At 38.8% G+C, this 27520-nt stretch overlaps 1 protein-coding gene across 7 annotated transcripts in view; it reads left to right on the top strand.

Annotated features, from left to right (window-relative positions):
• The first annotated feature begins 6958 nt into the window (after positions 1-6958).
• The window catches only part of adgrb3 (adhesion G protein-coupled receptor B3), a 128559-nt gene continuing 107997 nt past the window's right edge, over positions 6959-27520 (top strand). For 2 of the 7 annotated variants that reach the window (XM_088420859.1, XM_088420857.1), the window contains exons 1-2: positions 6959-7136; positions 8304-9072. In XM_088420859.1, the coding sequence (XP_088276985.1) occupies positions 8319-9072 (754 nt within the window). In that variant the 5' untranslated portion in view covers positions 6959-7136; positions 8304-8318. The remainder of the gene's footprint in view (positions 7137-8303; positions 9073-27520) is intronic. The other 5 variants (XM_088420855.1, XM_088420854.1, XM_088420858.1 and 2 more) reach the window with 3 other exon arrangements.

Raw genomic sequence — 27520 nt, 5'->3', positions numbered from 1 at the left:
TATTAAAACATTTTTTTGAGCCACAAATTTTTCAGTTTTCCTGCAGTTTTTGGGTCCCCTTCCTTCCTTCTCCCAACTCAACTCACTATGCCCATGCAGACGTGATATTAAATTGCCATTTGTAATTTAGCTTACAATCTTATTAAAGCTTGCCTGCTCTTCGTGGACTTCATAAAACTTTGTGGACAAATAATTTGAAATTACTATTACTTATTCTAAGTTTAGACACGTAAAATGCTAAGTCTTATATGCTGGGGGCGGCATGGCTCGGTATAGAGTGGTCGTCTCCCAGTCGAAAGGCCGTGGGTTTGATCCCCTGACCATCAAGACCTTGTTGAAGGGTCCTTAAGCAAGACACTGAACCCCCAGTTGCTCCTGATGCTGCGTCATCAGTAGGTAAATGACTAGTTAGTGTAAAACGCTTTGAGTACCTAAGGTAGAAAAGCGCTATATAAGTGAAAGTCCATTTACCATCCATTTACCATTTACCATGATGTGGGTTTATTGATGTTTAAATGCTCTGAAAAATAGCTTGCGTAGCCCAGTAATGCATAAGAGGTGTCCAGTCACTGAAGGCCTAAGTGTGTAACACACGGACTGCCACTGGTGTATAGCCATATCTTACAAAACATTTGCACCAATTTACCCTCATTGGTGACAAACAACAGGAATAAGTTTGGTGTCTGAATAAAAATAAAACAAGAAATAACTGTTATTGTTATTGAAAAATGGTTAACTTCTTTCAACAGTGAGTCCGAGTTCATTGGCTGCATATTTTAGAGGCTGTTTTTGGAAGGAAAGCAGCATAAAGAACATAATTTGAAAAAAAGGTACTTGATTTGAAAATGAAAAAATGTGTTCATGATTAGTAGGTATCACTTCTGTACCACAATGCTTCACAGTCACCCACGCATAAATCTGTGTGCTTGCTCAATCGCTCCTTTTTTTACAATTCATCTTGTTCAGGCATGTGTGACACGTGAGCTGTAGTCTATACCAACAGTTCTCAAATGGGTGTACGTATAAGCCTGCGGATATCCAAACGCACATCAAGGTGTATGCAAGATTATAACAGGGTTTCTGGTAGTATCAGCAAATCTAATATACAGTATTGCTTCTCTGACAGGAATTATACACTTCAAATTAAGAGCAAATCAAATGGAGCCTTACGTAGTACAGTAGTGTATATGTTTGTAGTGACTCTTTTAATGTCTTCAAATGTTTTATATATACATATATATATATATATATATATATATATATATATATATATATATATATATATATATATATATATATATATATATATATATATATATATTACACCACCATTCATGGTCCTATTGACACCTCTGGTCAACAAGTGTGAGGCAAGAACTGTTGCAGCCAAATGCTCCATCACATTTTTCTTACCCATTTGAGGAAAGCTTGATTCTGTCAAACATGCGGATAATACATCAGTTTTTGAGCATATAATTCATGGAGAAAAAAAATGTTGAAGGGCAATTTTTCGGTGCGCATGTAATATACAAGTGTGCGTTATTAAGAAATCTCTGTAAATAGTTATGATGCAACAAGCAGCAATACAACCAACACAAGAGAACAATTCATCCTGATCTGACGTTTATGGATGCAAGCGCAACTTACGCAAAGGAAAAACATAGCAAGGAATAATGTATTCCACAATGGCACTGTGTACAAAAATAAATCTGACTGTTCAGGAAAGCCTTTTTTTCATGAAAGCTTGCTTTACATTTAACAATAAGTCACCCAGCTAAGAGTCCAACAGAGACGAGGCCATTATCACAGTGCGCAGCCGCAGACACACGCAACATATGGGCTACCTGGTGCTGAAAACCTGAATACATTTGGCTGCTGTCTGGAGAATTTAGCCTATATGCTTGCATGTGTGTGTCTGTACAGAGACGTTTGCACAAGCTGGAGCAGAGCAGCCTCATAATTTTTCCATGAGAGTTATACTTCATATATTCTTAAAGCTGCCATACTACCTCCAGTCCTAATGGATGGGTTGCAACAATATGCTTCTGGTATACTCATCACATGGACTTTATAAGGACTGCGATAGGATGGCTCTTGCGTCAAACAGACTTTGTTTGTCTGCTTGATAAACATATGTACAGTGCATGTGCGCAGCACATGTATGCACAATCGTGCATGCACGGTTGCACACGCACAAACAGGAGCAGGTGATAATAGGGATGTTTTTTATTCGGTCATGAATTATTCACAAAGCATGTGCTTGAACAGATCCTTGAGTTGAGAGAGTAATATGACAGATATTACGACTGCTATTAGATGAGAAATCTTGTAAGTTTTGGAGATTGTATCTATGAAGACAGTGAATGACCTCCATTCGTTGCTACTGCTACTTTTTGTTTAAATAGAAAAGTATGAGTGTTTTTTCCCGCACTTCAACAATCTTAACGCAATGTTAACCACAGCCAATGAGAAAACGTTATCTGCACAAACATGTTTATGCTTAATTTTAGAATTTTTAACGACATTTCTTTGTCTTAATTGACAACATTTTCACGTAAATGTCAATTGTGTTAGCGCTGCATCATGCACATTAATTTTTTTTCTAGGTTAAACTGTCCTGTAAATTATAGATTTTTTTTCAACTGTTCATAATAGAGCATATAAACAATAAAAAACACTGCCTTGACATTAATTAAAGTGATCGTGCGTGTGTAATGTATCCAGAGTTTACCATTTGAAGTAGTGGTATCCAACCTTTTTTGTGTCACAGACCGGTTGGAACAAGTACATTCTTTTTAAGGACCACCAACCATTCCCTTGTTTTGCCACTTGCTTTTGATTAATAATGGTATCACGTGAGCTTAGGGCTCAGGTAACAACGACACACACAGGTAAGCCCTGAGAACATTTGCTGTCGTTTTCAGTTGACAGCAAATGGCAAAATGTATTTATAAATGTATTAATTGCACACCTTAAATAATGACGTCATCAAGTTAATTTATACAAAATAATATTTGTTTCAGTTCTGAAAATGGTATCCTTTTCCTAATGCTCCCTGTCTCGAATGAAAGCGGTTCAAATCTTTCAATGAAAGTTTTCGACAATTTCCAATATTTCAGAGGCATTCACCGCAAAGTTTCCTAGACCTTACATAATCAGGGGATGTTTTTGACTAAATTTAGTTCAATTAGAGTCTCATGATATATGGCCAAAAGTATCCTTTTGGAGAAGATTTAGATTGGAACTTCATTGAAAGTATCTGAACAAATAGCCTTTTCATGCAGCATCTATTCAGATGGAATACATTCAACCACGGCCTGAGAGGGAGGGCCAGACTAATGGGAGCTACCTGTAACTGTGCACAGCAAAAATGTTTCGATCTTCTTCCACATCCTCTGGAACTGAAACCAAAATGCAATGATTTCTTATATCCTCAAAGCCTTGCCGCATACTTTATAGTGTTTTTATGCAAATGAACTGAGCTTCAATAAGTGTGAGGGTCCTGCCCACTAATTGCTCTTTTTCTGTGTATGAAGACTGTGGTCCGTCAGAGATTGTGCCCATGCTGTATCGTCACCTGTTAAAAAAATAGGAGCCCCCATTCAACACATCAAGCTCCTTTGCCTCTTGCACAAATAAGAGTTATTGTGATCAGGACTTGACTTGACTTTAACATGACTTTAATTCCTCCATCTCCTGCCCGTTAAAACACTCTTTTCCCCACAAATTGCGGCAATCGACAGTAAAAGCCATTGCCAACCCATTGATGCTGCAATTTTGCCCACTAGACGTGTGGGCATTTCTCATATTGGACTTAGCTGACTGTTGATTTTTGAATGAAAAAGAGAGTTCAAGGGCTTGTCGAGTAACTATTGTATATTTAATTATAGGCTATTGCGCTGATGTACACATCATGTTTAACACCGTTTTTTTCCGCACCAATGTATAAGGCGCACCAAATTATATGGCACACCTTCAATGAATGGCCTATTTTAAAATGTTGCTTCATATGTAAGGTGCACGGCATTATAAGGCATATAGAATAGAAGCTACAGTAGAGTGACTGGGGTTGCATAAACCATCAACTAGATGATGTTATGCTAAAGGGAATGTCAACAAAACAAACAGATGTCAGTCAAAGACATTAGGATTATGTTTGATACAATTGGAAGTTAAGAATAAAGATGATTTGTGTAACGTACTATTCGAAGAATGGGTAAAGAAATACTGCTTGAAAAACTGTTTAGATCAATGCCAAGACAAATCATAAGTTTAAAAGACTATAATCATGATTCAATTAAATATTGAATTTAAATCTTTTTTAATCTAATAACAACCAAAAACCTTAAAATATGTTGGTTTGTTGGTTTGTTGGTTTAAAAACAGTTTCTGGATTCATTTTATAAAAGTGTGCCTTAAAGAAAAAGTGTTTTTTTTTTTGTTTGTTTGTTTTTTTGCACCTTGTCCACAAACAAAGTGTCTCAAAATTGGAGCAGATATAGCATATCGACATTTCAAACAGTGTGTTACAAAAGTGTTAATTGTAAAAGAAAAAAAAAAACATTTATAACTGAGATACAGGGGTAAAACTTGATTATCTTACTTTTTCGTTTCTCAAAAATGAAAACTCGAGGTTTATGCGGTATAAGGTGCACTGGATTATAAGGTGCACTGCCAGCTTCTGGGAAAATTGGATGCTTTTAGTTGTGCCTTATAGTAGGGAAATACGGTAATACAGAGATAAAAGGAATCTTTGTATAACATGTAATTAATATTTCTTAACCCCCCCCCATAATTTTTGGTCTAAGAGACTGATTTTCTGGCTGACACGGCACATTTGATTCAGCATGTTTGTATGTAAGTATGCATGTAAGTATGTTTACGGCTGCGTCAAACATGTAACTAAGACTAAGCCATTTTCATCTGTAACTTCTCGTTATCAGTCTTTCTAACAAAAGGGCTTCATTCAGTTGTGTTAACTAACCCCCTGCTTTATAAAACCAAAAAGTTAGAAATCACTTAAGCATATTTTAATCACATGTTTTAATCTTATTTATCCCTTAGCTAGACGCATATTTTAATCACATGTTTTAATCTTATTTATCCCTTAGCTAGACTTAGCTAGAAGTAAAAAACTGATCAGTAGGAACACCAACTGTATCAGGCTGTCAGCATCAGTATGCAGATTATTTACAGTATGTCCTTCACAACAGACTCCGTGGAGCACTACACACACACTACCAAGAACTTCAAAGCAATTTTCCATATAGTGCAGTATTGGTTAAATCATGTTTATGTTGAAGTTGGCCTTTTCACAGCATGGCACCTGAATTATTTTCATGCAGAGAATTAGCAATTGTTGCTGTGATTGGCATAATTTTGTTCTCATATGTACACCAACAATCACGTTTTTAGGGCATGAAAAAAAAAGCCTCAAGTATTTCTTTGAGGTACTCGAAATACTCAAGGACTTGTTTCAGCCCTGTCCCTATCAAACAAACACGCACACACATACACGCACACACACATGCTGTTACTTTGTTGTTCTGTTTCACAAATATTGCATGTATGCCAAACAATCTAAATTTTGTTTAAAAGTTATGTAAAACTAGTGTTTCATATTTCCATCTTTCAAAACTAATATTTATAAAAACAAAAAAATAAAAAAGTTTGAAGATTATTTTTTAAATGAAAAATTATACTGTAATATAGCCATTACTTGTTTGATGGTAGAAATGCCATTGCAGTACTTTAAAAGGTAAAAAAGCATTGCCAATGCCTGTTGGGATACATGTATTTATTTATTTTAAAGCAAGGATTTTTTGGACAATTAGGCCTGCGCCAGGTCGAAATGACTGTCAAAATCACTGTTTTGTTTTTCCGATAAATGAACATAACAGGAGGGTTTAAAAAAAAAAAGTAGTTGCTTTACACCTGGTGGGGAACTTTGGAAATTGCTGTTTCATCAAAACCAATGATAAACAATGTCAAAGCTGTAAAAGTCTTTCGGGCAATACTGACACCAATTCTTGTTTTTAACACGATCAAAAAAAAGACAAACAAACAATTTATCTCGACTAAATGTTTGTCCATACTTCCAATTCATACTTTCCCCCAGCGCACTGCAATGTATACTCCGAAAAAAGAAGGATCCAAAGAATCATCTATCGTGATCAAACAGTCCAACGACATCAGCAAGCTCTCAGGTCCCAGTGACAGAGGGCGTGGATTTTATTTTGGAGATCATAGTCATTCAGACGAGTTTGTATAAAAAAAAAAAAGAAAAAAAAAGAAAAACAAACATCTCATAAAAAGTCCTCGAAATATTCCATATTTGTGGGATGTTGCATGCTGCAAACGTTGTCTGAGCTTAAGTGGAAAGGGTCCGGTTCGGGGGAGAACCCTTTTAGATTGGAATTAAGTGCGGGGGAAACGGAGAAAAAAGGAGCGGGAGGATGATGATGATGATGATGATGATGATGATGATGATGATGATGTGGAGGAGGAGGGCAGGAAAGAAAGTGGGTGCTGGTGCCAGACGCAGTAAGAAGTGAACGTACGTGTGTATGGTGCTGAGAGTGTGACGTGTTATTGCAGCCCGCTCGTGGAGCTCCGCAAGCAGCCAGCAAAGCGCCTTTTTGCGTCCTTACTGCCCCCCACCACCCACCCCCAAACATCTCCCATCCACCCACTCTAGACGGATCTTTTCTCTCCTCTATTTTCTCGACCTGACGAGAGGATGCTGCTTGACGACTTGCTCGGAAATGGAATAGAGACGGCGAAAAAACCGTGATGTTATAAACAAAATGCTCTAAAAAATTTAGTGTCTGAAATTCTGTGACTGTCGCTCGGTTCTAATTGAGTTTGGATGGGAAAGCCCATGCGGATGATGAGGAGGAGGACCGTGGATACAAGCGGGGAAAGCGGAGTGTAACGCATTTTATTTTATTTGATTTTTTTTTTTTTTTTTTTTACCACCCACTGAAGCATCTTGTTGCGCCGGACTTGTGTGCGTGAGGGTGCGTGTGTGCGTGCGTGCGTGTTGGAGTATGGATTCACTCGAGGGCTGCAGACTTGATTTATAAAGGATGTTGTCAAGTATGTTGGGAAAATAGCCATAGCTTTCGTGGTGTAAGGTAAGATGTTTTTAAAATATATTTGTATTCTTATGCGTGGTTGCATGGTATCAGTGAAAGTTTTTGCATTGAAATAATCTTGACGGGTGTTTGTGTTCCGCGCAGACCTTCTCACGAATTCACAGAACAGATATGTTTATTTAAAGCGATGATCTGTCTCTTAAGAGGCAAACACCACTTTATAAGTGGCACCGTGTCTCCATTCACAATGCCTCCAGAGAGACGATTGCTTTTTAGAAGCCTCCGCAATAAAACCGAGCGTGTCTCTCCTGACGACCCATTTCTCCTCGTGCCCCGGAATACTGATTCCCCCTTGACGCCCCTGCACATGAATCTTGCAAAAGGATGTGGATTCCCGTGGATTTAGAGCTCACAGCTGATTCCACACCCTGCAAGCCTTGCGCGCAAAATAAGTTGGGGTGCCACCATTCCATTCCCAATTCCGGTCTATTGGCTTCTGCGCGTGTCTGATTTGTACATGTGCGTGTGTGGAAACCGTGCGAGTCCATCGCCTCCACTTCCATGGTTGCACAGAAGAGCACGCGCAACAACGCGCGCGCGCACGCACTCGCTCGCAGCTGCATTGCCTGCAGGATTAAAGCAATCAGGACATGGCAATGCATTCTCCCTCTCTTTCTCTCGCCGTCCTCTTTCTCCCCCTCACGCCTCCGTGCACGTCGCGCGAGCACACACGCACACCCACACACCGCCCCAATCAAATTTTACTGTCCAAAACAAGCTTGATATTCAGGAACATTTTTGTTCCCCAAATCTGTCTTCTTCGCATGAAATGATAATGCGATTTGTGTACATTTGAGTACTTGCATAGAAATGACGGAGTCTTTTTCATTGCGACAAACCTTAAATGGGAGCATCTCAAAGCGTTTTTATTTTCTTTTTTTTTTCCCAGCACGACCCTGTTATCAACTCTAATGTCTAAAGTATGTCAACCGAACACGCAGACATACACGCATGGTAAAAATAAATAAATAACGGTCAGAGTAACCACAAGGTGGCAATGTTTGCACAAAGTACAATAGTGAAGCGTGGCAAGACGGGGTGCAAAAGCCATGCAGCTGCGGTAGATGTGGTGAATTTTGTCATGCCATTTTCATGACGGGGAAACCGTGATGTTCATTGTGTAATTCTCCTCATTTCTCATTGCAGGCCAAATGACATAGGATGAAGGCTGTTCGAAACCTGTTGATTTATATATTTTCCACCTATCTTCTGGTTATGTTTGGATTAACTGGTGCCCAAGATTATTGGTGTTCCACTCTGGTCAAGGGGGTCATCTATGGATCCTACTCTGTGACTGAAATGTTCCCTAAAAACTATACAAACTGTACGTGGACACTGGAGAACCCAGACCCGACCAAATACAGCATCTACCTGAAGCTATACAAACAAGACCTGAGCTGCTCTGAGTATTCTCTGCTCGCCTATCAGTTTGATCACTACTCTCACGAAAAAATTAACGCCTTGCTCAAGGTGAACGAGTCGATAGTGTACCTATGTGATTCCAAGAATATCTATGTCTTTTTGCTCTACGACAAAAATTTTGTTCAGTTACGGAGGGTTTTCCCTTCTGATTCCAACGGATTGACGCCACAGAAGCTGGAGGAAGAGGAGAAATCTATTGTGGAGTTTCTGGTGTTGAATAAGGCCAGCCCAAGCCAGTTTGGGTGTCAAGTGCTTTGTACGTGGCTGGAAAACTGCCTGAAATTAGAGAAGGGCACAGTGGAGACGTGCGGCATCGTCTACACAAAATGCACATGTCCCCAGCATTTAGGAGACGGAGAATCCGAGAGCATGCTCATGCTCAACAATGTGGTTTTACCCCTCAATGCCCAAACGGAGGGCTGCTTGTCACCCCAACTGCACGCAGGCCAGGTCTGCAATCTTAGTGCCGAAGTGAAGCGGCCTCCTAAAGAAGGTGAGTATGCTGCTCTTGTCTCCCTTTTTCCGTGCTCACACAGTAATGGAGCAGTGTTTATGCATAGATCATTCAATGTGCACGTCAATCACTCCCTCCTTCTGCCCTTTTCTAATGCATGTCTCTAGTGTGATGGCCCATGAAACAAAGAGCACACATACAGTAGTTTTATTCAAGTGGTTTCTCCCCAATAATTGGACAAAAAAGCTTGAAGTTGGGTGTAAGCGTCTGCAGTAGAACCTCTGATGTCCGATACAGAAAATTGGGGGACTTTGTATTTTCTTTATTTGATGATGATTTCTGTCTCTACGTTTGGCTTTTTCTTTCGCGAGTTCACAACTCTTTATTAAAAAAAAAAAAAAAAAAAGATGGGACGTTGCCATACATGATATGTCAGCTTATCCTGCCGTCCTCACCAAATTAAATTTTCGGTGTAAAATTGAGTCACATACATTGCTTTTGGAAATGTTAACTCCAGAAGTCCCAAAATAGCTATTAATAAAGCAACACACATGAATTAATACAGCACCTTTCCAATGGAAACTGCGAGACGAGTCAGTAAAAATAGAGATGTGAATAATTAACTGTTACATTATATGCATGACATAAGCAAAATTTTACATGCACGCACACACACACACACACACACACACACACACACACGCACGCACACGTACGCACACACATATATTTATATATATATATATTTATATATATATATTTTTATATATATATATATATATATATATATATATATATATATATATATATATATATATATATATATATATATATATATATATATATATATATCAAGCAGGAGGCCTATACATATTTAGATAGATATTTACATCTACGTACATATTTGTAAATGAAATACATTTATAAACACCCAAATTGGCATTCATGACCAGCTTGACTTTTGCCGAAAATAGAGCCATTTAGTTTTAGCTTTAAGTTAGGAATATGAAATGATCGTACAAATTGTCAAATTCAACCCTGAAAAAGAGTTTCTTTTTTAATTCAAACTGAAACATAATTCAAACTGAAATAAATCTGATTCCACAACAACTAACTGTGTCTCACCTCAGAGGTTCTACTGCAGTGAGTGGAAGGGGCTTAAAAATAATGAAAGACATATTGACTCTTTGCAGTTAAGCAAAATCCAAATGATTTTAAAAGTATTTATATTTTCTTCAGCAAGTTTGGGTTTTATGCCGTTTGCATCATGAAGTGGGGGGACACAAAGCAAGACTTGTTTAGTTTCAACAGTAATTAATGGTTTGCAGTGGAATGAAGATGATTAGACTATAAAAGTTTATGCAGTTTTACTATCTTGCTGCCATAGAGCAATGCAACATGTTACAACATTGGCTTTTAACAGTAAATGCTTCTGATAAGGTCATGATAGACCACAAACCTTTGCGAGGAAGCCACCTTGACACATCGCTGCCTGTAACAGGTAGTGTTGCGTGAGATAGCTGATGATGACTCATAAAGCAGTGGCCTTCATCACCAATGTTATGAATGAACCTTTTGATTAGTGGGGGAAATAATGAGGGAGCAAATGTTATGGAGCGTCAGTATTCCCCTGTGGAATTGAAGTAATGGTTGCAGAAATCACTCCCTGAAGATCACAATGGGAAGAAGAATATGCTTTTATGCAGCAGTTTGCGCTGTTGGGTGGCTGCTCCTGCACGCTTCAACATCATTTAGCTGTTGTATTAAGGATAGTAGTGCACCCTCTGGTTGCCAGGGCAACGCTGGATGGCTCTAGTCTACTTTGGTATGTCACCTTTCAACCAGCCTGGACAGCTCCGTTTGAGTCAACGTTATCTGATTTGGAATCGTAAACTGGAAGGCTGAATTCTAATATATGCAAGATGCCTTTCAACAAAGAGCTCTGTGTCTGGCTGTACCGTTCAGGTTCTTTGCCACTGCCAACACAGGGTGCTCACGGGTAATTTTGGTACACCTTGCAACTTGTAGTGATGGAAACAGAAAAACACAAATGGAAGAACTTGCCCAAGTTAGAGCATATAGAACACCCGTTCATAATATATTTTTATTATTAAATTTGACGACACGGGGGGTCAACACATGAAAACTCTTATCGTTGACGAAAGTGGAATATAAAATCGTGAACTCAGCATTAACACTAACCTAACTGGAGCCCTCAGCTTCTTGCTTTTGTCACACAAATGGGATATCAGGAGCCTCGAAAAACTTTTGAGACTGGCATCATTTGCACGCTCATTTGGTTTAGTAATAAAAGATAGAGAATCAATTCCTTGTCAGTTTGTGGGACCTTTGTGGACAAAGTAGCGCTCAAAGTCCTTACCGCGAGAAGACATCATTTTAAGTTTCTTCAAAGTTGTCGGCTTGTCACCTGTCTTGTGACTGAGCCTTTCCCCCTTCCCAAAGACGTCTGATTCCTATTCATTTAATGTGAGTGAAATTTTGGCACTCAAGTGACCAAAACAAAATCCAAGAGAATCCAGCCAATTAAAAAATAAAATAAAATGTTTTCCAAACAAAAAAGATTTCAGATTCGAATAATACATTAAACCAAAACAGTTCATTTTTTCGTGTGCGGCCCATGCAGCCCACTACCAGTTGATCCACAAACTAGGAAAAGGCCGTGGATCGGCGGTTGGGACCTCTGCTTTATATAGTATTTACTTGATGCTGTAAAGTAATTTACATTGTAATGGCAATTATATTATTTTAAATATAGTAATTGTGATAGCCATTATTTTTGTCTCAAGGTGTTTTTGTATTACCTGACTGTACTTTTATTTTATGTCTGGCTAGTTCTTGAATGCCTTCTAAAGATAATTTGTCATTTTTTGGCATGGCAAAGATTGTTAAACGAAAGCAAAAACGTTTTGTTTCATAAATTTTACATAAATAGCGGTTACTTTTAGTTAGCTAATCTGAGTGATCCCCCCCCCAACAATGCGGTACCCGCGTGCGATGGGTATCTCCCGAGTATCACATGGGTGGCCCGCTGACCTGTTCAAAACACAAATTAGATATCTTTACATGAAATTTTTTGAATATTGTAATTGCCACTTAAGGAAGTTTCACTTTCTAATGGTCATTGCTGATACACAAATCAAGAAGCAGCACAGCTTTGAAAGCAACCATTTTCGTCTACCCCTGATTAAACCACAATAAATCGATGCTTATTTGCAGAGCGAATTCACTTTTCCAGAAAAACATTTGACATTTTTCAGCATGTTAATATCAGCTTAAGAGCACAGCTTATTTTTCCCCCTCAGAAGATTTTCTACTAGCATCTATTTATAGTGTTGGTTGATGGGAGGGTTGAATAAATCCGTTTTCATCTGGATAAAGGGGGAGATCAACATACTGGGTTTTAAAAGAGCACTGTCTCTCCTATTGGCGTCATCGTGACACTGTGGGCGTTCCTGATGAAGAAGAAAGCATTGCAAACAGTCGTCAAGGGCCGTGTTTGATACCATCTCTCACCTTTGATCTTCACAACTTCCTGTTGAGGCAGAGGCCGTTCGAGCCTATCAAAACCCAAGCTGTGCTGGAGGTTAAACATGCACGACAAGTGCTGCTGTGCGTGCTGCGCAGCGTGCAGACCTCTTTAAAGGTTAAAGCTTGTACATATTTAAGATGATTATACAGACAAAAGACAGACCTCACTCATTGATGTTGTACCAAACTGACACAATGGAAACTCTAAACACATTTACTCACTCATTCATCTTCTTTATTTTTATGACTGTCACTGTTTCATGCATAAAAGTTGTAAGAGCAGGCGTCATACTGCTGCACTGACACTTACTGTGATTGCATGTGTGTGTGTTCATGTGTGCTTGTGTCTGTGCGTGTGTGTTCTGCTGTAAGACAAAACATGCAAAAGCATGATGACTCCCTACTGCCCAAAGGTGAACTAATAGAAACACCGCCCCAACACACACACACACACACTTTTTTTGTAACATTTCTAATAGGATGTGACAATTAATCCACATTGATGAGACAATTAATTGTGGATTAATCGATGATCAAATAAATCAATAATTATTTTTGATAATCAATTACTCCTTCCATCCACCCATCCATTTTCTAGGTCCACGTATCCCCACAAAGCTTGTTGGTGCCTATCCCAGCTGATTTTGGGGAGACAGGGGACTGGTTGTCGGCCAATTGAAGGGCACACAGGGACGAACAACCATTCACACACCCAATCACACTGAAGGACAATTCTGTACGTCCAATACAGCTGCCATGCGTGTTTTTGGAGTGTGGGAAGAAGCCGGTGAGAGCCCACACAGGTTCAGGGAGAACATGCAAACTATACACAGGAAGGCCAAAGCCATGTGAATTTGGAACTGAAAGACCTAAAACTGTCCAAATCCTCAAACTGTAAACATTTTCTGATTTATTTAATCTTCTGTTGAAAGCCAACTATCACGATATTTAATCAAAACCAATTGTTAACTATTTTGCAAGTTGCAGAGCTGAGCTTTGCATTGCTTGTAAAATTAAGAATTTTTTCGGCATATTGTAATATTCATTATTAGGCAGCAGGAAGCCTATGGAGGAGGACCGAGTCAGTTCTTATGAGCCCAAGGTGAGTCGTGGTTGACAGCACCTGGGGACAACGTTTTTGTTAACTGTTTTTCTTAATTTTCTTTCAATAAAAGAAGTGATTAGATAGGACAGAGTAAATTCTTAAACACATGCAAAGGGCATTGCAGTATTATAAACAGCAGACTAATGGGTTTGGGATTAAAAAAAAAAAATCAATTCTTCATGGAATAATTTGTGGGCCGGATTAAACCTTCTCACGCACCGAATATGGCCAGCCGGCCATATGTTTGACACCCTCTGCTCTAAATCGTTCTTAAGTTTGATTGGGTGCATGAATGGTTGTTTTTCCCTGTGTGTCCCAGCAAGCCAGCAACCCTAGTGTGGATAAGCGGCTATAGAAAGTGAAAATGATCATTTTTATTGGTTTTTATTTTCAAAAAAATTATTTTTAAATAATCATTTATTGATTAATTAACAAAACAATTGACAGATTAATATATTTGAAAAAAAATATAATATGTGAAAACAATTTTGCTGCACCTCTTTCTAATAATACAGTGTACTGGTTTTTGTACAAAATCCGACTAAATTCTTGTGAAAACAGGCACTCCTGACATGCTTTGCAGACGCTGGCGGTGACTATCAATGTACAGGAAAAAAGCTTAAAATCCTTTAATTCCCTTTGAGCACCTTCATATCTTTCACAACCTGCTCCTGGCTTTGAGAAATCAACCACTTCACAAGGTATCCCCTCATTTTGCTGCTCAGCCGACTGCGTTTCCCCTCGGCTACAGTTGAATATCTCATTATTTGTGTTGCTTGCTGTCATTGGAGGATCGAGGTCGATATTCTCATTGCTTTGGGGTGGGAAGTGGGGTCCTTGTTTGTATTTTAATGTGGACTGTTAATGAAGCTTCAAATAATCTTGCAGTTCTTGTGATGTAGCACTCGTGGCCTTGGCTGTCCAGCAATTAGATTTTACTTTTGTTTCAAATCTTGGTGCAGCCTTTCCACAGGGAGGTTTGCATTTTGTCACCGTGTTTTTCACAAACGCAGATGAGTCCCTGATCCCCTTTCTCTTGAGATAAAATGGCAAGCACCTGAAACGTGACACGTCATTCACACGGAATTTCACAGCCCTGTTGAGAATAATAGAGAAATTAGCATTAGAGGAAAAACTCTTAAAAATTTCTAAATATGATGCTGTGTAGTTACTGGCTGTACAGTTACATTTGCTTTATTTGAACCCTCTGCTTTGCGACTCCGCAGAAGATGGCAATGAGATTTTATCGGAGAATGAAAGGTGGTGCAAGGCTCTCCACTGCGCCGTCACCCGTTGCAGTCGTGAGTGCCGCCGCAGCTCAGCTCTGCTGCCTCACATAGAGCGGCCTTTTATTCACTTTGGATCTCAGTCAAGTCACTCAGTAGTCACACTGCATTATGCTCACCCCCATTGTTCCGTACACTTGGAGGCCATTTTAGTTCCAATTCAGTGAAGTAGAGGCCTCTGCTAGACAGCCCCGAATCTGTTTGCTTTATATGTGTTTTTCGAATCAAGTTATAGAAAAAAACGCTTTCTAGTACAATCCCTTTGAAAATTACACACTGATTTACACCAACTATACTCACGTTTCCCATGGTATGTCTTCATGATGCGTTTTGTACCTGGCTTGTATTGCTGTGACCTCAGTGTGCTTTCGTCTCAACCTTCGCCGTCATTTCTGCTGAGATGGAAAGAAAGTTGTTAGTGAAAGGCGCGGTCAGCTCAAGTAAGTGCAATAGACTGCAGCTCCATGAAAACCAATGTGACAGCGCAAGACATCTCTTTTTATGCAATAATTGGACAACCGTGACCCACGACGTATTAGGTACACCTTCACAAGCTCAAGCAAATTCCAGAGCTGCTTCTCTCTTTTATTCAGTGGCGTATGTGGTAAATACCTACCTACTACAGTACATTGCAAACTCCTTTGTGTGACTGCAGGAATAAACACAGGTTTGAACAATACCTCCCTGATTGTGTCAAGCTGCTTCTAAATTTAAATGAGACCTTATGTTCAACCCAGTTGCTTTTCTGTTGTTTACCGAGATTAAACTCATTGTCATTTTAGACTCTCACCTAGAACAAGACTAGCGTACTTGCCAGCTATATGGTGTCTGGAAAAAATGTTTGATGGAAATCTTGGTATTTACAAGGACAACGCTTCAACTTGACATTAAGGACATAATTATAAAAGTTTGTCTCTCCAATGGAGTTGACTAAGGAAACCACAATAGGAGAACCACAGCTCTTGTATTGGATGACTGAGCGAACCTAACAAAAGAACCAACTAATAAGTAAAATAGGAAAGTGGAGATTCTGATAAAGACAAGAACATTATTGCATTTTCACGGTCACGGAATGACTCATGGGACTACACTAATAAGACAAAGGCGAATGATAGAACTGAGAGATAAAATACAAACATTCTTGCTCAATGCCAGACTACGGCTTTCCATTGTATTCACATCGGTTTTTCTAAGAGGCACCTGGACTGGTGGGTGACGATCAGCTGTGCAAGCCGTTGTTCAAATTCTGACATGGATTTGTGATCTCAGTCCGGAGGCTGTGTTTCAGTGGCTGAAAGTCGACTGGGAGTCAGAGTGATAACTACCTGCTATCAGACTGTGTGCTGCCAACTGTCTCTGAGCAAATGAAAGAGCAGTGTTGTCATAGCGCGACTGCCGACAGGATGGTGGTCAGAATGTCGGCACCATTTTTCATTTCAAGTTATATTTAAAGAAATATACAGTACAGTGCTGGATTAAACATGAAGATAGCCAAATGCACAGGAATAGCAAAACGGTTAAAAAAGAACTACGTAATATTGCAATTGATTTATTGCATATTTTTATTTGCTCTAAATATGTGTCCTTTATGCAGTATTTTGCCAGTTTCATTAAGTGCATAATTGCAATCCAACTCTTCATTTACCTGAAGGCTCAAAGAAAAATATGTAGCACATCAGCCATTGGCTAATCTGTTTTCACAGAGATGACTGTGCAACTTACCATTCCATTATTCATACACTTTATGAGTCTCAGCAGTTATATGGCCTATTATAATGGCATATTACAAGAGGAATCTGAGTAAAGTCTCAAATAACGAGCTCTATAAGATGAAGCAGCCACACATGATGTCCTCCAGACAAACCCTCATGACTCAAAGCTTGTTCCTACGAGCACATGAATATTTTACCACTCTAGTTTAAACCGATTTAAACTGACTGTGGTTAGTTGTGAACAATTGTTTATCATATTCTACAATAAGTAATGTGTCACGCATACGATATTCTTTTTTTTTAACTGCTGCGGGCCACATTTTAATTGGCGCCACTATTTGCCATGACTTTGCACTTCATATAATAAATTTAAATCACAAATCCTATTTATCCATCTCATCAATTGTGATTCAAAGTCTTTCTGAACGTATTTTGACTGACAGTGGACTGCTGCAGACTCAGGTCTCGGCATCTGCTATTGTTTTTTTTTTTTGTAAAACCAATTTTTAAAACGTATTTTTTTAAAGGCACACAGGGCTTCAGGGTTTTTCCCTCTTTTTTTTCACCCAGTTTTTAGTGAAATCATATATAGTTGACCGTTTATTGGCATTTTTGCTTCTACCTTAAAATGCATTTCAAAGTCATCCATAATATGGAGATTTTAACTCTTTGAGGGCTGGCCCGGTGTCTATCCTACGTGAGCAGCGTGGGCCAAATATAATCATCTTCTTCAATAGCTTCATTGTACTTTATGGAGTCATATATTATTCAAGCAACCATAATTTGGTGACTAAAGAACAATGAAACTGGTTAACACATACAAATGTTGTTGCCTGAAGCTCACTCAAAAGAACATGTTGTGTACTGCAGTGCTCCACGGCCACAAAGGCATAATGCCACATTTCCATTTGTAATTGCGCATCTTGCTCCGACATCACAGCGTTCAGACTCTATTTTGCAATTTATGAGTTAAAGATAAGTGGACTTCATGAATCAAAGGAAGCCACTGTTGCTTCCTCTGACTTCAAAAAGGCTTCTATATGAATACAAACAAAAGTAATGAGTCTCTGTAGATGAAGAACATCGTCTTATCCTCTTATTATACAAATTGGATTTGTTTATTTCCATCATGTGCATAATTCACAAAAAGAAAATATCCCAGCAGTATGCTCCAGCACAATAGACACACAATGAACTTCTTTCCAATCAATTCAGTAGGAAGAATAAGGAGGAAAGTGAAGGTTTTGTATCTTCAAGCAGGAATGCAGAGCAATAGCACCAAACCAACAATTCAGCGGTTGTATCGCAACGACAATGCAAGCTCCTTTGGAAATGGTCTTCTGGGAAGAATTCATTCATAACCTTCGCATGAACATGTTACATCTTTGTCCTTGCAGTTCTTTGATTGGATGAACACTGTTGGATGTCCTTTTTCTTTTTTTTTTAATTCAAACAATTTGCATAATATGTTGGATTTTGTTCTCCTCTGGCCCTTGCACATGGTGCCGAAGATGTTAATGCAAATGATGTACCGCTTTGAGCCTCTTAGTTGCATGCTCCTTCATTTCAACCCAGTTGGTTTTGGCCTGTCAGTGGATGGCTATTTCTACCCACAGTAAAGAGGAATTTGCATAAACATCCACCCACAAACCCTGGCAAATGAGTCTGTCACTCAAAGGCTGTGTGGGGAAGTGGAGGAGAAATCCAATCCTTTCTCAAGGGGCTTCTGTAACCGCACTCACTGGCATCTCTTCAGTCGGGGATGGCAAGTGTCTTAACATTATGGATGGCCGTAATACTCGATGTTGCCTTCATGTATGTTTTATTTGGAACGAAAGCCTCAACATACATTACAGTCTTTTGGCAATGGCAATGGTACGTGCAGAAACAAGGCCAGTGTTTCGGATTCAACTCTTTTAGTACATGCACGGATTCTGTTGCGTTTTTATGAAATGATTTTAGACCCTTCCGTTGATCATGGGTCACTATCCAAACTGAATATGGAGTTGCAGAGTATTCCCTTGACTGGTTACCAACCAATCACATGGCACAAAAGGGGCCCTAACATTCACATTCTATGGGCAATACAACATTCAGTGAATCAAACAGGCATGGTTTTTTTTGGAATGGGGCAACACGGAATACCCAGGAAAAACACAAAATCATGCAACTTACAAAGGGATACTGCGAACCTTCCTGCCTTTTTCTCTGATATTTTGTGTTTATTTTGGCACGGAAAGTGAAGGGAGTGCAGACAGCGGAAGCCTTGATTCTGAATGCCTGACCGACTTATCACCGAGGATGACATCAGAGCCATCTGACTAAATGTTGCTTGTCTTTCTGAAACCTTTTTTTTTTTTTTAAATCAGGATGTAGTCTACTGCAAGTCTACTTGGGGGATATTAACACTTATACGGGCTTTGTTTCCTTTTCTGGCAACAAACTTACTTAATTTCGAGTTGATTGTCTTATTATAGTAGCCTTCTACTTGTGCTATGCCTTCCAATTAGTGAAAAACACGTTTCTGCATGAGTTGCCATGGTATTTGTTGGTCTAATTAAAAAGTCAGAAGTGACAGGCTTTTTTGCACTCAACAATGCTCCCATGCTGCATGTTTTTCCATTAAAAAAGGGAGTCTACAGGAATGCCAGCAAATTGACTTGAGTGAATCTTAATCAAGTCGTTAATGGGGTTAAAACCATTCTCAGAGGGACACCAAAGCTAAAAAAGAAACTTCAGTTTGAGTGCTTAAACATTTACCAGGTCCTATTTTAGAAGTTAAAGCTTTTGATGTAAACTTTTGACCTTGTGCGTGCACTCATTCATCATTTACACTTCTTTTTTCCCTGGGTGTGCTTTTAACATTTAAAACTCTGCTTACATAAAACAGCAAGATATCAAAACAGCCATGCAACCAACTACTGAAGATGAAAGAAATACATATATTTGATCTGTTGTTGTACCCAGAAAAACACCCACGCAGGCATGGGGATGCAAATTCCACATAGGCAGGCCGGAGTCAGAATTGAACCCGTGACCTCTGAACTGACAGGCAGATGTACTAACCAGCTTTCCACCATATGCATATCATAATGAGTTTTATCCATTTCATCATGTGTATCCATCCGTCTTTTGTTTTTCTGCTTCAGTCATCTATATACCCAGATTTCTTTGAAGGATGACAACTAATGCTGCTGATGCTTTGTCATCAGCATGTGTCAGTCATCGCTGACTGAGACAGATGACATTTGCTTGCACTGACTGGCCGTATGTTTGTGTGGACGTTGTGCTTATCAAGCTCCTCTCACTGGAGGGGGAAGGGTGCCCAAGCAGAAAGCACTAATAAGCCATGTTTACTGTTTTCAGGGGGTTTTGAGACCAAAAGTTTTCTAACTTTTGCAAAATAATTACTAATAAGGGTAATTCGGTGGAACTTCCAAATCCTTAACATCCAATTAGTAGTTCAAACAAAATAAATTAGTAGTAATGATATTAATGATTGGTGGTTCGGCGTTGCAGTGGTTAGCACGTCCGCCTCGCAGTTCAGCTCCTGCCTTCACTTGTGGAGTTTTCATGTTCTCCCTGAGAACATGGTTCTCTATGGGCACTTAGGCTTCCTCCCAATCTCCAAAAACATGCATGACAGGTGTATTGAACATTCTAAATTGTCCTTAGGTATGATTGGGTGCATGAATGGTTGTTTGTTTCTGTGTTCTCTGCAATTGGCTAGCAACTAGTTCAGGGTGTCCTCCACTTACTGCCCATACGAAGCCTGAATAGGTATCAACAGGCCTTCAACCCCAGTGAGGATAAGCAGCTACAGAAAACGGATGGTTATTAATAATGATAATGATAAAAATGATATCCCCAATCCATTATTTTAACTGCTTATCCTAATGACGGTCACAGGCATGCTGTAGCCTATCCTGGCTGTGTTTGGGCAGCAGGAGGCAGGGTACACTTAGAATGTCCGGTATACCTACACTGCATGTGTTTGGAGTGCCAGGAGAAAACTGGTGAGCATGGGAAGAACATGGGAAGAATATGTGAACTCCACACAGGAAGGCCAAAGCTGGAAGGGAACCCACAACCTCCACATTTGAAGCTGACATGCTAACCAGTCTTCTACCACACTGCCTATAATAATAATAATAATAATAATAATAATAATAATAATAATAATAATAATAATAATAATAATAATAATAATAATAATAATAATACCTACCTACTACCTAAATAGGAGTACAAAATTCCTATTCAATCAACCAAAAAATGTTTACTAAGTGTGAGGCTGACCTCAGAACCATAAATGGAACCAGCAGTTATAAAGGTAGCACCAAAAGTGGAACACACTTCTTTGGTTCAGTGAATATGGCTCAAGCTACAATAAGTCAACAATAGTAATAATGATAAAAGAACAGGATGTATGTCATAAATTGAGCACCGCTTATCTTTATGGAAGGCAACTTGTTTCATCCCGCCCTCCCTCTCCATGTTCGTTAATGTGCCATTAAAGTTAATGGTGAGCACACATTTTATTGTTTGACAGTGGGTAACTTCTTTTTATGCTGGGTGAGTTAATGTTAAAATCTTACTTAAAATATTGTCCATGCAGTACAATAGCAACAGACACAATTAAATACAATTGAATCCATTTCTTTCAATCAGCATGTTGCAACATCATAAGGTAATACACATTTTTTTGACAATAATGTACCAATATAGATATATATTGATGTAGAAAGTGTATTTGAATGACTATTGAATTCTCTCACCAAATGTGAACGCCTTCTCTGTCTCTGGCAGCATTACAATCAGGAAGTCACAGGACACTAATCGTAAAAATAAGACATACTGAAATACAATAATGTATTTGCAAGGCTGCAGCATTTAGTTGATTGAATCCTCTTGATTGGAGACAAGGGAGCTGTATTAGTGATTGGGTTTAAAAGACAGTATTCATAGCCTGACTGAGGGAAACCAGTCAAACATGGGATGTGTCTGCCGCAGTCTGCCTCTTTAAGTCCATTTTCAGTCTCTCCATCACTAGAAATCAATACAAAACACCGCTGTCACATTTGGCGCATTCTAAACTGCCAATATTGCTGCGGACTTTAAACTCATTTGTCAGAGTTCTGCACCACAATTACAAACAGCGGCGGTGCGCATAGAGACGACTTACCATTTATCTCCAGCAGGCCTGCAGCATGCTGCTTCAATGAACATGCCTACACGCTTCTGAGACATTTCTGCAGCAACAGTACAGATGGCTTAACAATGCCTGAACATGGAATTTGCAATCGATCACTCGTATTAAAGCTGAGTGGACAGTGAGTCCTGAAATTGGATCGGATGCGCAGTCTGGTTTCCAACTTGACTGGATATTGTATTTTTGCCTGATGAAGAATGCAACATATTTTCCAGGCTAAATTGAGCAGAGGACTTCTATCATCTTCTGATTCGTAGCTTCCATTGTACCGGTATAGTTAGATAAAGGCCATTATACCATGTAACTAAACAATCCTAATGTGGACATTAGTAAACAATATTCAAATAGTCCAAAATAGCTTTGGTCTGATAAAAGCTATCAATGTAAAATGTGAAATCGACCATTAAATAAAATCCACTCAAGGGCTCTACTCAGACAAAATAAACGGTTCAATGCTCTCGGCAACAATTTTTACTTTCTAAACACAAGATCCATGGTGAAACAGGGTAAATAAATCAAGAGGCTCATTGGAGATGCTTTTGGATTGGTGAATCAATACTGTGTCACCACAGTTTGTTGCAGCTTCCAAAAACCTTCTCTCCGGTAAAAGGCCCCAGTTGAGCATTTTTTTTTTAAATCTTCAAACAAATGACTGTCCTTTTTAATCCAGCCACATCAGAATTGAAAACACTGTTGCACATTACATACTGAACCGTGACTGGAATTTAGAGCAATGCAGTTATGCTTGTGACATCCAAGAATCCATTCAACGACAAGAATCCTATAGTTCAAGACGACCTTCAAAACATCATTGTTTCTCTTATTAATAGAATACACCCTCTAAAATAAAGAAAAAATCCACTACCATCCACTGCATTCTGAAAGTACAATCCATAGAAGATCACCAATGTGGTATTTAGAATAAGGTCAAAAACTATAATTGCTGTCAATACATTCTCTAACACTAGGGAAATGTGATGGCTTTTCGAGGGATATTGACAGACGAGCTCTGTTTTCATACAATGCATGAGTGCCTCGGTGTAAAAAAACGGTGCATATTGATTCTTATTTCAAGCCTAATTCAGTGTGTATGAAAGAACACGCTACACCTTTCTCTGTGTTTTGGCATTTTCTTTTACACCCATCCAAAGTTCCTGCCAATTTGGTGGCGGAAAGTAGACAAGACCAATTAAAAGCAGGTTTAAATTATAGTGCCTACAAGTAGTGGCACACACGTTTGCGATCGCACCCAGTGACAGGGGGAAGGTAGTTTATACAAATCGGACTGATGATGACATATGACACACTACCCCTCCTGTTCGACAAGTGGTATTAACTAAAAAGCTAAAGGACTAATGAACAGGGTGATGAGCAAAAGAGGCATCATCATTTATTTTGACACACTGCATGAGAATGGAGCCAAATGAGCTTTTTCTTTATTCTAGGGTGACCATACTTTGATTTCCAAAAAGAGAAGACGCTTGACAAATAAATAATCTGACACAGTGGGGTGCTAGAACATCATCCACAATGGCTTCGGTTTTAGTGCGAGCACTACTAAACATTTTTGCGGTGTCGAGTCTGGAAATGGCTTTTTAGCAAGGCATTGGTGCAATCCATGGACCTGTAGCTGTTATTGTGTTTTACCCTATATCGTAAAATGCAAACTTACCCTGCGCTGCATTTACAGCAGGTATAACAAGAATTTGGCAGGGTGTAAAAAGTGAACATTTACTGTTTGTTAAATAGACAACATTTGGTCAGCCTAGTTTATTCATTTTCAACTCGCTTAGCTTGATACTAATGAATTGATAGAGCTGCGCAATCAATCAACAAAGCTACGAGTCACTGACAGAACAAACACGTTTCGTATGTTCCGCGAGTGCTTTATGGCGGGAAGCCTGCTAAAAACACACAAACTGAGAGAGACTGTTTGTACTGATCCCGGTTGACTACTACTACTTTTGTGGGTATTTATGGGGATGAGGACATCCAACGCTAATTTGCTTCAACTATGAGAAATGATAAGAGTAGACACAGAGCTGAGTCACCAGCTGAAGCACTAGCCAAACTACCAAAGTGCATCAGGAAGTTTCTGTTTTGAATCCTGCCATCTGAAAGGCACCACACACACATAAAAGTACGTGTTGGGATGGCCTTGACCAGATTTACATCATCTACCAGTGAAGATCAGCTTGCAGTTTCTTTATAAATGTATTTAGCACGCTTAAATCTTCTGAATGGGCTCCGGCAGATTCAGTTCTTCTATTGCATTTGTCAAGACTGTGTCCCTCTGGTGCCCAGATTTTAAAGGGAATTAAAGGACCTGCTTTCATTGGGTGCATCAGCTGTGTTTACGCACACAATGGCACAAAGGACCATTCCTAACAGAATACCAAAATGAAGGAAAATCAATTCATTCACACAGATCATATGCTACGCTGAGCTTTTAGCAGATCCGCGTGTAATACACTTGTTAGTCTGCTGTAATGTATTACACACTTGTGCCTTTTGATATGTCTATTATTTCTTAGACAAAGTTCTATTGGGCTATTTGGGTAAATATTCATATTCAATATTTGATAAGGGTTTTTAAACTTCACAGATGTTTTCAGTAGGACATACTTGAAGTTTGAATCTGATAGGCCTTGACAATCTCTTTGCTTTGTGATTATCCTTGTATTATTTTCTAAGGTGTGCCAAACGTTGTGTAGTGTCGGTCCTAATAAATGTGAGCTAAATCAATTATGGTTGCCATGTGGAATTGTTTTTGCTTCTGTAACAAGTTAAGTCTTTGATTTGAAGCACGCAAAGGCACCTTTGTCTGCAAACATGACATTATTAGGCAATTTGACTGTGCAGAGAAACGACTGAACCTTTGATTTAGTCTCTCTCATTCATCCAACTATGAAAAAGTGTCACATGATACAAATGCACTGTGTTTTATTCTAGTCTTATGACCACAATGTAATAGCAAATGATGCTAGTCTTTGTATGCTGAAAATAACTTTTGGTTTCCTCATATCATTGTTGTACCCACTGAGGCAAGTCAGTGAACCCCACCCTCTGAGCAACCAATTGAAACATGTTGGCAATTTATAGTCTAAATATTATGCACAATGCATTTTATTAGAAAATAATGCAGCAGAAATGATTGTTAATAGTAATAGCAAGCATTTGTGCATCAGTAGGGCCTTTTAATTGAATTATGACAGCAGCAATGGCTCATCCCAGCTTTGCTCTAAAATGGTCCTTTGCTTTGTGCAGTCAAGTGGCACACAGCTGCTCTGATAGATTATGATCAACGCAATAATGGCAAGAAATCTCCAAACAGAATTAAATCAAAAGTATACACAAAGTCATAATTTCCAGCTATTTCATGTGCATAAATGTGATTTTGAGGTACATAAATGTATTCGTCAGTACATGTGTATTTGCTGTTAAGAGATGGGGGTGCAAAGTAGATTCTACTGCAGCCACAAAGACATGAAATGTTTGGGGGGTTTTTTGCGTGCGCACTTAGATATCAACTAATATACATGGACATGCTTAATAAACATATACAGTGATTAGATTTCTCTAAACTACAAGTCCACAAGGAATTGAATATGAATGAATAAATGCGTTTAAAATCCCAAACTCAAGTGTCTTACTAAGTGCCTTAAGACTCAATTCAGTGCCAACATTTAATGCTCAGCGTTGATAAACCGTAAATTCGTCAGTGATCTTTTTACTTACTGTACAAATGTTTTAAAGCAATGCCTTTTCAGCAGATGAGTTTTTTTTTTTTAAATTTAAAATTTGATCAATTGTTTCTTTTTTGATAGCGGATCCCTAAAACAAAAGGTTTGACGCTATGTTAATAATCACACATTGGTGGCACAGTGTGTTATGTTTTTTTATTTATTTATTTTTTTAAACTACGCTGAAAATATTTCAGAGGGTTTATCTAATTGAAGGTTGATGACAACTTCAATAGGCTAAGCTACTGTCCACACCCACATCATAGATGTAATAATTTAGTGCCTTTGTTTAACCTAACGTGCCTGTTTTGGGATTGTGGGAGGAAGATGACAAACACCCAGACAGACAGTCGCCCGAGATGAGATTTGAACACAGAACAACTGAGTACACTCTTTCCAATGTCGATTGTGTCACTACTCCGGTAAATTCGTCTTTTGTTGCTTTATTACACTTTATTGATCCCTAGGGTAGAGTGCCCACGTAACACAAACGAGAAATGCTGTATTATAAAATTAAAAATCTTTGAAAAGATTATTTGTCGTTTTGCTGCACTACACTTAGTTGATAGAACTGATTTTCTTCAATTTTCTTTCTATTTTTTACGACAATAATTACCCTGAAGCACTCGCATCCAGCGATTTACCATTGTTATACAGTATGTCAGGTGCTTGATGCCTCAGAATGAGATCCTCAACTAAGTTCTTTTTTTCTCAAGGCCATTTTGGCGAAGCATCAGCTCAGCGGTGTGCAGAGCTTGGCTGTTGTGAAGGTGTCTCAACAGTTACTGAAGTGCAATAATAGCAGTTTTCTCTAATTGGAGGTGACAATTTTGAGAAAGGCGGTGAAACAAGCAGATTTGAAGGCAAAGTGAGAGATTTCTTTGCCACTTGGCAGAGGTAATGTAAACGCTATAGAATTGTGGAATGAAAACAAAACACTTAAAGCTATTGTTCTTTTGAGGTGTCAAAAGTTGCAACTTTAGCTTTTTTTGTTAGTGATACAGTATGATAGGAATTATCTTCAATTCTATTCAATTGCACGGAAGTCTAAGGTTGATTATATTTTTGAAACAAATTCAAGGACATTGTTCCTTATGAAGGGATTTATACATGATAATGAAGCTTTAATGTCATGTATAAAAATATATAAATCCCTTCACCTATCAGTGCCTGTCCCAGAATGTGGAAAAGCCTCCTTGTCTGACAGCTTTATGAGGTGAATTCAACTATCCATTTGCAGTTAGGCCCGTTTGTACCCCAATGTGCAGCATGCGTTTTAGAAATCACTTACTGTACATGTTGGTGGTTGGTAGTATGTGTGCCTTGTTTAAGGCTACATAAACTGTCATTCAAGTAGCTAGGGGGGGAGCAAAACTGGACAAGAGGTGTTAATGAGACATCAATGTGTGTGTTTGTGTGTATTTTTGTGTGCGTGTTCTTGCATGCCTGTTTGTACATATTATGCAAAATTCACACACGAGAATGAGCTTGAATAAGCTTGTGTAACTGGATAAAAATACATATTGTAAATACATATAGTTTATTGTGTGATGTACACAACAGTATACTGTATATACATAAAACACGATGGGTGGTAATTCAGTCATTTCTTCAAGTGGGCAAAGCAAATTACTTAATAAAGCAAATACTGAGAGATGTTTTTTAATATTCTAATGACTAACCTTGTCGAGCCAGAATTTATGAAAACATTTTTAGATTTGCCTCAACTGCTGTCCTCTTCATTTCATGCTTGCACTTGGGAGTCATGCCATGATTGAATTTCAGGCAGAATTGTGGATGCTTAGTGGATATTAATTCTGAAGTGACACATCAGCTATGTACATGTCAAAGGAAGACACAACTTTTGTAGGTAATTCTTT

This window comes from Hippichthys cyanospilos, chromosome 8 (assembly GCF_059441005.1).
Source record: "Hippichthys cyanospilos isolate Australia breed blue-spotted pipefish chromosome 8, RoL_Hcya_1.0, whole genome shotgun sequence".
NCBI classification, from domain to species: domain Eukaryota; kingdom Metazoa; phylum Chordata; class Actinopteri; order Syngnathiformes; family Syngnathidae; genus Hippichthys; species Hippichthys cyanospilos.
Note: the sequence above shows the minus strand (reverse complement) of the source record. Positions and strands in the feature narration are given on the sequence as shown.